The sequence below is a fragment of the Artemia sp. Qi Xiang Cuo genome, chromosome 4 (genome assembly GCF_049724085.1).
Source record: "Artemia sp. Qi Xiang Cuo chromosome 4, ASM4972408v1, whole genome shotgun sequence".
Lineage (NCBI taxonomy): Eukaryota > Metazoa > Arthropoda > Branchiopoda > Anostraca > Artemiidae > Artemia > Artemia sp. Qi Xiang Cuo.
The window spans coordinates 5403067-5416071 of record NC_142797.1 but is presented as its reverse complement, the minus strand read 5'-3'; the positions used below and the strand labels follow the sequence as shown (position 1 = coordinate 5416071).

Here is a 13005-nt window from a genome sequence, read left to right as displayed (position 1 = left end):
TCTCTCTATTAACAATTAACTTACCTCTATTAATTATTCTTAAATTCTGTATTTTTCCTTTCTTACTATTCTTCTTTTTATTCCTCCTGGCCGTAGACCCATTGTAGTTTTTAAACATTTTTTCATGTTTTATGTTAATTTTGTGCTTATTTTAGCATGCTCTTTTTAGCTCGTTTTGTCTCTGGATGTAAGGTCGAAATTTTCGGGCATTTATCAATTTTTCACTGTTTTAAAAATTGTACCCGTTATTTGTATATTCACATCGTTATATCCGTATATATCTGTATTAATTTCATTTCAAGTTATGTATTTACCTTTGAGTCTGAACAGGGTGTTTTACCACTGGGGATTTGCAACCTGACCGTAATATGACTTATACCACAGAGAAACAGAGTTGAATTATTAATATGTCTCGGTTTCATTTTTTTACTGGCTTAATGTTTCTCACTCAAGAACCAATCAAATCTTAAAAAGGCGGGCTTGTTTGCACATTGCCTTGTCTTTTTTTCTTTATTGATCATCATGTTTTATATGAGTTAAAAAAAAATATTATATACAGAAATAACTAATAATGTAAAACGCCACGAAAAAATTCGTTAAGAGAATAAAACAATAAACAGAATAAATAACAGAAACAAAACCAACAAACAAGAGAATAAACATGACTGTAATATGACTTAAACCACAGAGAAACAGAGTTGAATTATTAATATGTCTTGGTTTCATTTTTTTAATGGCTTAATGTTTCTCACTCAAGAACCAATCAAATTATAAAAAGGCTTGTTTGTTTGCTCCTCCTGGTTAAATTGCCTCGTCTTTTTATCTTTATTGCTCATAATTAGTTATCTGAGATAAAAAAAAAAGAATATCTACAGAAATCAATAATAATGTAAAACGAACATAAAACATTCTACCATAGACAACAGAACAACACTTAATAAATAAACAGAAAAAACCGAACCACTACATACACTAACAAAGATTTGACGAAGACTTAAACCCAATAAACCCATATTTGTCGGATGAAGAGGTCTTGTATTAATTTTTTTAATGTATTCTAATTAATCAAAAAAGAAAAACTACCTTGTGCCCCTGGCTTGTGTCTGTGCTCCTCCGGTTTTATGGGAATTGTATTTTTTGCTTTATTGCTCAGCATTAGTTATATCAGTTAAAAAAAAATAATCTCTAAAGAAATAACTAAGAAAGTAATATGACACGAAAAAAATCTTCAAGAGAATAAAGCAATAAACAGAATAAATAAACAGAAACAAAAGCAACAAACAAGAGAATAAACCTGACTGTAATATGACTTAAACCACAGAGAAACAGAGTTGAATTATTAATATGTCTTGGTTTAATTTTTTTTAATGGATTAATATTTCTCACTCAATAACCAGTCAAATTATAAAAAGTCTGGTTTCTTTTCTCCTACTGGTTACAGTGCATTGTATTTTTTGCTTTGTTGCTCAGCATTAGTTAGCTGAGTTAAAAAAAAATAGTCTCTACATAAATAACTAATAATTCAAAATGACACGAAAAAATTCGTACAGAGAATAAACCAATACACAGAATAAATCAACAGAAACAAAAACAACAAACAATATACTACACATGTCTTGAATATTACAAACCACAGAAAAACATAGTTGAATTATTCATATGTCTTGGTTTAATTTTTTTTAATGGATTCTTATTTCTCACTCAAGAACCACTAAAAGTTTAAAAAATATGGTTTTTTTACTCCTCCGTTTTACATGGCCTCGTATTTTTTGATTTATTGCACAGAATTATTTAGATGATTTTAAAAAAAAATAGTATCTAAATAAATAACTAATAATTTAAAATTAAAATAAAAAATTCTTACATATAATAAACCAAAAAAATTAAAAAATCAACAGAAACAAAAGCAACAAACAAGAGAAAAAACATGATTTTAATATGACAAACCACAGAAAAACATAGTTGAATAATGAATATGTCTTGGTTTAATTTTTTTACTGTATTATTGTTTCTCACTCAAGAACCAATCAAATTATAAAAAGGCTGGTTTGTTTGCTCCTCCTGGTTACATTGCCTTGTATGTTTTGCTTTGTTGCTCAGCATTAGTTAGCTCAGTTTAACAAAAAATTGTCTCTCCAAAAATAACGAATAATGTAATACGCCACGAAAAAATACGTTAAGAGACTAAAGCAATAAACATAATAAATAAACAGAAACAAAAGCAACAAACAAGAGAATAAACCTGACTGTAATATGTCTTAAACCACATAGAAACATAGTTGAATTATTAAGATGTCTTGGTTTAATTTTTTTTACTGGATTAAAGTTTCTCACTCAAGAACCAATCAAATTATAAAAAGGCTGGTTTGTTTGCTCCTCCTGGTTACATTGCCTTGTCTGTTTAGCTTTATTGCTCAGCATTAGTTAGCTCAGTTAAAAAAAAATAGTCTCTCCAAAAATAACGAATAATGTAAAACGCCACGAAAAAATTCGTCAAGAGAAGAAAGCAATAAACTTAATAAATAAACAGAAACAAAAACAACAAACAAGAGAATAAACATGAATTTAAGATGTCTTAAACCACATATAAACATAGTTGAATTATTAATATGTCTTGGTTTAATTTTTTTTACTGGATTAAAATTTATCACTCAATAACCAATCAAATTTTAAAAAGGAAGGTTTGTTTGCTCCTCCTGGTTACATTGCCTTGTCTGTTTTGCTTTGTTGCTCAGCATTAGTTAGCTGAGTTAAAAAAAAATAGTCTCTCCAGAAATAACGAATAATGTAAAACGCCACGAAAAAATACGTCAAGAGAATAAAGCAATAAACTTAATAAATAAACAGAAACAAAAGCAACAAACAAGAGAATAAACATGACTGTAATATGTCTTAAACCACAGAGAAACAGAGTTGAATTATTAATATGTCTTGGTTTAATTTTTTTACTGGCTTAATGTTTCTCACTCAAGAACCAATCAAATTATAAAAAGGCTGGTTTGTTTGCTCCTCCTGGTTACATTGCCTTGTCTGTTTAGCTTTGTTGCTCAGCATTAGTTAGCTCAGTTAAAAAAAATTGTCTCTCCAGAAATAACGAATAATGTAATACGCCCAGAAAAAATTCGTCAAGAGAATAAAGCAATAAACTTAATAAATAAACAGAAACAAAAGCAACAAACAAGAGAATAAACCTGATTGTAATATGTCTTAAACCACAGAGAAACAGAGTTGAATTATTAATATGTCTTGGTTTAATTTTTTTAATGGCTTAATGTTTCTCACTCAAGAACCAATCAAATTATAACAAGGATTGTTTGTTTGCTCCTCCTGGTTAAATTGCCTTGTCTTTTTTGCTTTATTGATCAGTATTATTTATATCAGTTAAAAAAAAATTGTCTCTCCAAAAATAACTAATAATTTAATACGCCACTAAAAAATACGTTAAGAGAATAAAGCAATAAACTTAATAAATCAACAGAAACAAAATCAACAACAAATATAATAAACCTAACTTTAAGATGACTTAAACAACAGATAAACAGAGTTGAATTATTAGTATGTCTTGGTTTAATTTTTTGAATGGATTAATGTTTCTCACTCCAGAACAAGTCAAATTATAAAAATGATGTCTTGTTTGCTCAGTGCCTTGTATGTTTTTATTTATTGCTGATTATAATTTATCTGAGTTAAAAAAAAATAGTCTATCCAAAAATAAATAATAAAGTAAAACGCACCTAAAAAATTCGTTAAGAGAGTAAAGCACTAAACATAATAAATAAACAGAAACAAAAGCAACAAACAAGAGAATAAACATGACTGTAATATGACAAACCACAGAGAAACATAGTTGAATTATTAATATGTCTTTGTTTAATTTTTTTACTGGCTTAATGTTTCTCACTCAAGAACCAATCAAATTTTAAAAAAGCTGGTTTGTTTGCTCCTCCTGGTTACATTGCCTTGTCTGTTTAGCTTTGTTGCTCATCATTAGTTAGCTGAGTTTAAAAAAAAATAGTCTCTCCAGAAATAACTAATAATTCAATATTCCACTAAAAAAGTCTTTAATAGAATAAAACAATACACTTAATAAATAAACAGAAACAAAAGAAAAAAAAAATAGAATACAAATGACTGTAAGATGACAAACATCAGAGAAACATAGTTGTATATTGAGGTTTTCGTTGTTTAATTTTTTTACTTGATTATAGGTTCTCACTCCAGAACAAGTAAAATTATAAAAAAGATGGTTTGTTTAATACTCATTGTTACAGTTCCTCGTCTTTTTAGCTTTGTTGCTCAGCATTAGTTAGCTGAGTTAAAAAAAAATTTGTCTCTCCAGAAATAACGAATGATGTTGAAGTATACCTTTTAATATAGAACTCTAGGATATTAGTCACTCTTTTTTTTAGTCACTCTATGAGTCACTCTTTCCCTTTTTTAGGTGAACGGGGATGTAGTTACTGTGGTGGTCTCGGTCATCGAATTACTGATTGTCCTAAATTAGAAAACGTTACAACAAAACAAGCAGCGGCGGTTGGTCGACGTGACTTCATAAGTGATGTTGGAGCAGATTATTAATTTTTGCAGAGTGTGATTCTTTTAAGTGGTTTCTTGTTTTTAATTAAATTTTTATGAATTTTGGAAATTAGGATTTTTGAAAAAGGAAAAGTACCTAGTGAACTTAGGAAAAATTTTAGTTAAACTTCTCTATAAAAAAGAAGAAGAGTGAATGGGGTAATTAAAAAGGCATAAGCTTGGTTTTTGTTGGAAATGTTGGTATAGTTGCTTAGTATAAAAAGTATGGTTTTTGGGAAGGGGGAGGGGAGGATGCATCGACCAAACTTTCACTTTTATAATGATAATTGAGAAGTGCCATAGTCATCATACCCCTTTAGCCCTGAAATTTATAGATTATGAGCAAGCGTTTGATTGAGCCGATAGAAGAGCTATAGCGAAAGTGCTATCTTTGCATGGTATAGCATATAAAAACTTTAAAGTGAGTAGTGCTATGTACGAAAAAAAAGGTCGCTGCGGTTAAGGTAGGAAATTAGGCTAGTAACCTAGCTTGGACGGATCTGTTTACCATCTAACTTACCGTAAGGTGTACTAAAAATATGGTTCTTTTCAATTTTGAGGGCTATAATGATAGAAAAGTTTATATGGCTAGGACACGTTCTGCGGATGAAGGATGACAGATTGCCAGAGATCGTCCTTGTCAGCCAACCATCTAGGGGCAAAAGAAAAGCAGATTGTCCCAGAACGGAGCGATAGGAGGTCGTAAGGAAAGAATTAAGGGAAATTGGAACTTCCTGGGAGGGTTTAAAGAGGGAGGCTTTGAATAGACTGGACGGAGGGGGAGCGTGCATAGCTGTGTTGGCTTCAGGCACCTTGGGGATGCAGTGATTTGTTAGTAGTAGTAGTATATTTTTATGATACTTGAAACGCAAGCACGAGTGCGCGTGTATTCATGGGCGTAGGCATCATATTGTCTAGGGGGGGGGGGGGCAGTCGATGGTGTGATGGCGGGGGAGATGAAGTTATGTCGGCATGGGTGTATGTAGCTTCTTGCCTAGGGGAGGAGGCAGCTGCCCCCTACCCATTATTTATGTATTTCTATAATTGCCTTTATATATAAATGTAAAGGCAATGTGGCCTATGGAGTTATTAGCCTGAATGAAGGCATTTGTGAGGACAAAAATATCACGTAGATCGAAATATTGATTCTGCTTCTGCAAGTAAAGAGAAGGTCTAGGGGGGGGGGGGGGTAGCTGCCCCCCCCCCCTGCCTCCCCCTCCCTACGCCCATGCGTGTATTGTTTCCTTGGTATGATCACTACAAAATTTATAAAGTGAAAATTACCACTTGGAACAGTCCGTTCCTAGTGGGAGCTCGGAGATTTTTTTAAACAATTTTCTGTAATTCCCCTACCCTGTGAGCAAGTACGTAAAGAGAGATAGTAATTTTTAATCTGATCCTGATTTTTTTTTTTTTTTTTTTTTCAGGTTCTTTCCTGAGTGACATTGGGTATTTGGCTTGTAGCTTAATAAACATGGGAAATCGGGTTTAATGTTTCCTGGTTGATCTTCAATGAATAATGTTTCTAGAAAAAAATAAGATGTTTTTTAATCAGTTTTTCTATATAGAGCTTCAGTATGCTTCATCATGTCGAAAACGAAAGGACGTATCACATAATTCTAAAGAAAAGCAAAAGGACGTCTCTGGCTTCTAACTTTTTTTCGATGTCTTCTTAGACAAGGGATGTCAATTCTGAAGTCTTATTACACCCCTGTGCCTCATAAATGGTTACGACTGTAAAAGACTGTAAGTAACGTTTAACTTTTTTCTAGCCGTTTCTAATCGCTTTGGATTATAGAGGCAAAGTTCTGTAAACCGGAATAAATTAGTATTAAGTTTAATTTCATTTCATGACTACGAAGGCATTCAATTGGAATTTGAACTTCTTTTTTAAAACTGAAAACAAATTATGTAATTTTTCTGAAATGAGACGAAAAGAATTATTGTCTCATCCAGAATGTACATAATATTTTTTTCAAAATAAGTTTTAGGGACAAATTCCATCCGTTCGGCATTGGTACTAAGATTGGGTAGAGAAAAGGGGAAGTTCAATACGCAGAATGCGAAAAAAAATTGTGACTAAGAAATTTAATTGGTTTAGCGTTGAAACCTTTTCAGTTTTAAGTGAAAAACTTCACGAAACAATAAAACTACTGAGGACCGTTAAATGAAATCCAATTGTATTAATTGCACCACCAAATATATGTAAAATAAGATAAATTGGGAATTCAACTTTTCATAAAAAAAAAGGCCCCCATATGCAGTTTTGGAAGTGTAGTTGAAAGTTCAGGAAATTATGTCTTTGAGGATGACACCCCTCAGGGCAAAGGTTGTAAGTTATGCCCTGGGGCCATATAAGGTTTTTATAGATAGCGCTGTCGTAGAAACTTCAAAAAGGGCTCATTCAATTGAAAATAAAAGGGCTAGTGCCCTCTTTAATAGTCGAAAGTGATTGGAGGACAACTAACCCCCCTCACGCCCACCATTTCCCCAACCACATCCAATCAAAATTTTAGGATAACCATTTTGTTCGAAGTAGTTGAAAGTTCTATAAATCATGTCTTTGAAGATGACAAACCCCCCACACCCCTCAGGGCAAAGGTTGTAATTTATGCCCTGGGGGTATATAAGATTTTTATAGATAGTGTTGTCGTAAAAACTTCAAAAAGGGATCATTCAATTGGAAATTGAAAGGGCTTGTGCCCTTTTTAAAAGTCGAAAGTGATTGAACGGCAACTAACCCACCTTTTACGCCCACCATTTCCCGAAACACATCCAATCAAAATTTTGAGATAGGCATTTTTTTTAACGTAGTTGAAAGTTCTGGAAATTCGGTCTTCAAGGATGACAACCCCCCATAGCCCTTAGGGTAAATGTTATAAATTATTCCTTGGGGGAATATAAGGTTTTTATAGAAAGGGTTGTCGTAGAAACTTCAAAAAGGGCTCATTTGATCGGAAATTGAAAGGGCTACTGCTCATTTCAATTGTAGAAAGTGATTGGAGGGCAACTAACCCCCTCTCCCGCCCACCCTTTCCCCAAACACATCCAATCAAAATTTTCAGATAGCCATTTTTTTCAACGTAGTTGAAAGTTCTGGAAATTCGGTCTTCAAGGATGACAACCCCCCATAGCCCTTAGGGTAAATGTTATAAATTATGCCCTGGGGGAATATAAGGTTTTTATAGAAAGGGTTGTCGTAGAAACTTCAAAAAGGGCTCATTCGATTGGAAATTGAAAGGGCTAGTGCTCTTTTCAATAGTAGAAAGTGATTGGAGGGCAACTAACCCCTCTCTCCCGCCCACCCTTTACCCCAACACATCCAATCAAAATTTTCAGATAGCCATTTTTGTCAACGTAGTTGAAAGCTCTTGAAATTATCTCTTTGAGGATGACAACCCCCCTCAGAGCAAGGATTTTAATTTATGCCCTGTGGTCATATAAGGTTTTCTTAGAGTGCGTTGTCATAGAAACTTCAAAAAGGGCTCATTCGATCAGAAATTGAAAGGGCTAGTGCCCTTTTTACGCCCACCATTTCCCCAAACACAACCAATCAAAATTTTGGGATAGCCATTTTGCTCAACGTAGTTGAAAGTTCTGAAAATTACGTCTTTGAAGACGACAACCCCCCCCCCCCCACCCCTCAGGGCAAGGGTTGTAATTTATGCCCTGGGGGCATATAAGGTTTTTATAGATAGTATTGTCGCAGAAACTTCAAACAGGGCTCATTCAATTAGAAATTGAAAGGCATAGTGCCCTTTTTAAAAGTTGAAAGTGATTGGAGGGCAACTAAACCCCCTCTCACGCCCACCCTTTCTCCAAACACATCCAATCAAAATTTTGATATAGCCATTTTGTTCAACGTAGTTGAAAGCTAAGTCTTCGAGGATGACAACCCCTTCCCCCCCCCAACGGCCCTCAGGATAAGGGTTGTAAGTTATGCCCTGGGGGAATATAAGGTTTATATAGAAAGGGCTGTCATAGAAACTTCAAAAAGGGCTCATTCGATTGGAAATTGAAAGGGCTAGTGCTGTTTTCTATAGCAGAAGGTGATTGGAGGACAACTAACCCACCTCTTACACTTATCATTTCCACAAACATATCCAATCAAAACTTTGAGATAACCGTTTTGTTCAACTCAGTTTGAAGTACTGGAAATTAGGTCTTTGAGGATAACAACCCCACCCCCACCCCCCTCCCAACACTCTCAGGGCAAGGACTGTAAGTTAAGCAGTGGGGGTATATAAGGTTTTTACAGAAAGTTTTGTGGTAGAAGCTTTATAAAGGGCTCATTTGATTGGAAATTGAAAGGGTTAGTTCCCTTTTTAATAATCGTTATCTCAATTCATTTGCCACAATGCTGCATTTTTGTTTCTCCGAAGAAAGTAAATTTTATGCCAAGTTTGAACTTCCCCACCCCTCTTTGAAATTTTTTTCCGGCTTGTCAAAAAGTAACAGAAATGCATTTAAACAAGCTATTGATGCGTATTGTAATAATTTTTTTAACCCTCTAACCCCTTCAGCAAAAATTCAAAACTATTCATTAAATAGAAAATATGTAACCATCTTCCTTTTTTCCCTTGCAATGTTTTCTCTTGTACTTTTCAAACATCAAAAGATATTTGAATTATCAAAAGACTTTAAAGGATATACATAGTGTCTTCTAGCTAGTTCAAAATCTGCGACAACTTACCCTGAAAGTTCTAACTTAATAATGTAAGCCGTTCTTGTCACCATTGTCACCATTTTGACAATATTCATGATCATAGTTCGTTTTGATTTAGTTTCCAAGTCCAGCTAAATATTCCTTGAAAACATCCTTCCGTGGTCTTTCTTCTGGAAAAAAAAAATCACATTATTGTACATAGGAGCTTGGAGCCTTTACAACAGGGTTCTCTGATATCCTGAGTCTGATGGTGTAATTTTTTTTATTGGGATCACTTGATGTTAGGTGGGGTATTTCCCGTTTTTTTTCAAAAACTAGGCAAATTTTCTAAGACTGTTAACTTTTGATAGGTAATATTGGATTGAATTCCTATTTTTAACCTATTATTTACTCTCTAAATGCATTGTTTGAGGACTTGCCATAATTATTAGTTAAATGTCATTTTGTGTTCCTGCAAGTAGGCATGCTTTTAATTTTCGTTGTGGTTGAAATTTTATCTGGCTAAGGCTTATAAGGCGTTTTTTCTGTTAAACAACGTTTTAGAACAGCAAAATAAAACGAGTAAAATCGAAATAAGAAAATAAGAGTTAAATCAAGGATGTATATAGTCTGGATGTCTCTGGAGTTGCAGTCAGTATACTGAATATTGTCTGGAATTAGAGTCGTTTACGAAGACGGATCCAAAAAATAATTATACCAATCAAGTAGAGGTAAAAAAAAACCACAAAATAATGTTAGTGATAGGATCTGTCAGGTTAAAAATGCTAAAGATTCATCAATTATTCATGAGCTAGCTAATCCCTCTGACCTTGTCTCATTTCTGGACAATTATAATTCCATTAATCAGTGCAGTGACCTTTTTAACCCTATTACAGACATCCAAAATTGTTTTGAAAAGAGTGAAAGGGAATAATCTGACGAATAAGAAAGACCCTTTGTCTCACATACGTAAAAGTGTCCGACTCCACACTCCTTCCTAAGGCAGGTCCATATAGATTAACTTGGGCAAAAGATAATTACCTACAAATAATACTATTCCATCTCCCTTTTTGGCCTAGGAGGTGGTCATGAGGACGAAGTTGCATGAATTAGGAGGGGTTATTAATTTTCAGTAAGACAAGGTTCTCTGCTTGGACCTACGATAATTACATCAATTTTGTGTACTTGAGGAAGAGCCTAAAGTTCGATCAATTTGTCGAAATTCAAGCTTTTGGCGGTCGTAACGAGGAACTTTGGGAATGTAACACAGTTAATAAAGCAAGTAGTTTTTTGTCTCATGAATAATTGATGAATCTTTAGCATTTTTAACCTGACAGATCCGATCACTAACATTATTTTCTGGATTTTTTTTTACCTCTACTTGATTGGTATAATTATTTTTTGGTATAATTATTGTCTTCGTCCTGCTGAGTAGAAAGAAAGCAGGTTTAAGAATGTCCAGATGGGGAGAAATATCATTACGTTGTATTGTAGACAGGGAGCGAGAAGTAATTCTCGAAATTTGTTTTAAAACCTCTCCTAGCTTGTTTTTTAGTTCCAACAATGCAAACTCTGGTTTGAAACACTTGGGTTTCATTGAGCAAATTTCGGTTTGACGCCCAGAATTTCTAACAAGCGGATTCTGATGCATTGATTCATTACTTGAAAGACTGGAGAAATGTTCGGTCTGGACTGACACCTGAGGTGAAACGGGGTGCAAGTTACTAGTAGTGGTACAAAGAATAGAAGAAGGGTCGACAAAAAGAGTATTGTTGCCCTCAGTCTGACTGGAGGCTTCCAGAGGGGGGAAATGTCTCTTTATGACGAAGGTATTGGGAAGATGGGATCTTCTTCTGTGACAGGAGGGGTAGCGGTGATTCAACATTAAACTCTTTGAGGATAGTAAGTATCCTAGCTCTTGAAATGGGAGAACGGGGGCACAAGGGGAAGGTGAATTTGAACGATTTATCTGTGAGATTGAAGTATTCTTTGAGGAGTAATCAGGACACAACTATTTATCAGTCCAATTAGCTGCATCAATTTTTAAACACTTTTCAGTTCCTGCACAAAATGAAAAATTGCACCCTCTACATTTAACTGAGTTGGAAAACACTCTTAGCCTGCATTCAGGACAGACTAGTCCTTGTCTAATTATAAACATTCTTGTATTTTTTTTTTACCCCGAGAGGTTAACAGCAAGAAAGATAAATCTCAAGGCCTTCACAGGCTGGATGCTAGAACCAAGAGATACCCATTAAACTACAACGGGATTTCCGGCTTTGAACGCTTTTCCGTCTAGCAGATGGTGTCGCCAAAATAAGAGTACTGTATACACAAATACAATGCCAGTTCAAAAAGGAAAATCAGTGAAATTAAAATAATGCTTTCTTTCAGAGGCAACGCTGTAGCGTTGCCTATAGTAAAGGCCATACGGCTCCAATGTTTTATTATTTATTTATCATTATTTTTTTCCCATAGGCACTTCATATGGAAGGGGTCGTCGTCAAAAATTCAAAGGGGGCTCATTCGAATGGAAATTGAGAGTTCTAGTGCCCTTTTTACTGGTAGAAAATGATTGGAGGGCAACTAGCCCCTCCAAGCCCATCATTCCCCCAAGCACACCCAATCAAAATTTTGAGATAGCCATTTTGTTCAAAGTAGTTGATTTGCAGATAGAAAATATATTTTTGAGGAGGACACTCCCCCACAACCCTCGGGGCAAGGGTTTTAAGTTATGCCCTGAGGGCATCTAAGGTTTTTATTGAAGGTGTTGTCGTAGCAACTTCAAAACAGGATCATTCGATTGGAAAATCATAGGGCTAGTGCCCCTTTTAATAGTTGAAAGTGATTGGAGGGCAACAAGTACCCCACCCACGCCCACCATTTACCCAAACACATCCAATAAAAATTTTGAGATAGCCATTTTGTTCAGCGTAGTTGATTTCCAGATCGAAAATATGTTTTTGTGGAGGACAGTCAACCCTCAGGGCAAGGGTTTTAAGTTATGCCCTGGGGGCATATAAGGCTTTTATAGAAGGCGTTGTAGAAACTTCAAAAAAGGCTCATTCGATTGGAAATTCAAAGGGCTAGTGCCCTTTTTAATAGTCGAAAGTGATTGTAGGGCAACTAGCCCCCCCCCTCCCACGTCCATCATTCCCCCAAACACATCCAATAAAAATTTTGAGATAGCCATTTTGTTCGGCGTAGTTTATTTCCAGATAGAAAATATATTCTTGAGGAGGACAATCCCACACAATCCTCAGGGCAAAGGTTTTAAGTTATGCCCTGGGAGCATGTAAGGTTTTTATAGAAGGGATTGTCGTATAAACTTCAAAAAAGGCTCATTGGTTTGTAAATTAAAAGGGCTAGTACCATTTTTAATAGTCGAAAGTGTTTGGTGGGCAACTATACCCCCCCCCCCCCCCGATGCCCATCATTCCCCCAAACACATCCAATCATAATTTTGAGACAGACATTTTATTAAACGTAGTTCGAGAATTACTTCTCGCTCCCTGTCTACAATACAACGTAATGATATTTCTCCCCATCTGGACTTTCTTAAACCTGCTTTCTTTCTACTCAGCAGGATGAAGACGGATCCAAAAAATAATTATACCAATCAAGTAGAGGTAAAAAAAATCCAGAAAATAATGTTAGTGATCGGATCTGTCAGGTTAAAAATGCTAAAGATTCATCAATTATTCATGAGCTAGCTAATCCCTCTGACCTTGTCTCATTTCTGGACAATTATAATTCCATTAATCAGTGCAGTGACCTTTTTAACC

At 34.8% G+C, this 13005-nt stretch overlaps 1 protein-coding gene across 1 annotated transcript in view; it reads left to right on the top strand.

Moving 5' to 3' along the window:
- The window catches only part of abs (ATP-dependent RNA helicase abstrakt), a 79987-nt gene extending 75342 nt beyond the window's left edge, over window positions 1–4645 (top strand). The window contains exon 12 of the mRNA XM_089087758.1: window positions 4442–4645. Coding sequence (XP_088943884.1) covers window positions 4442–4578 — 137 coding nt within the window. The 3' untranslated portion in view covers window positions 4579–4645. The remainder of the gene's footprint in view (window positions 1–4441) is intronic.
- Window positions 4646–13005: the final 8360 nt, after the last annotated feature.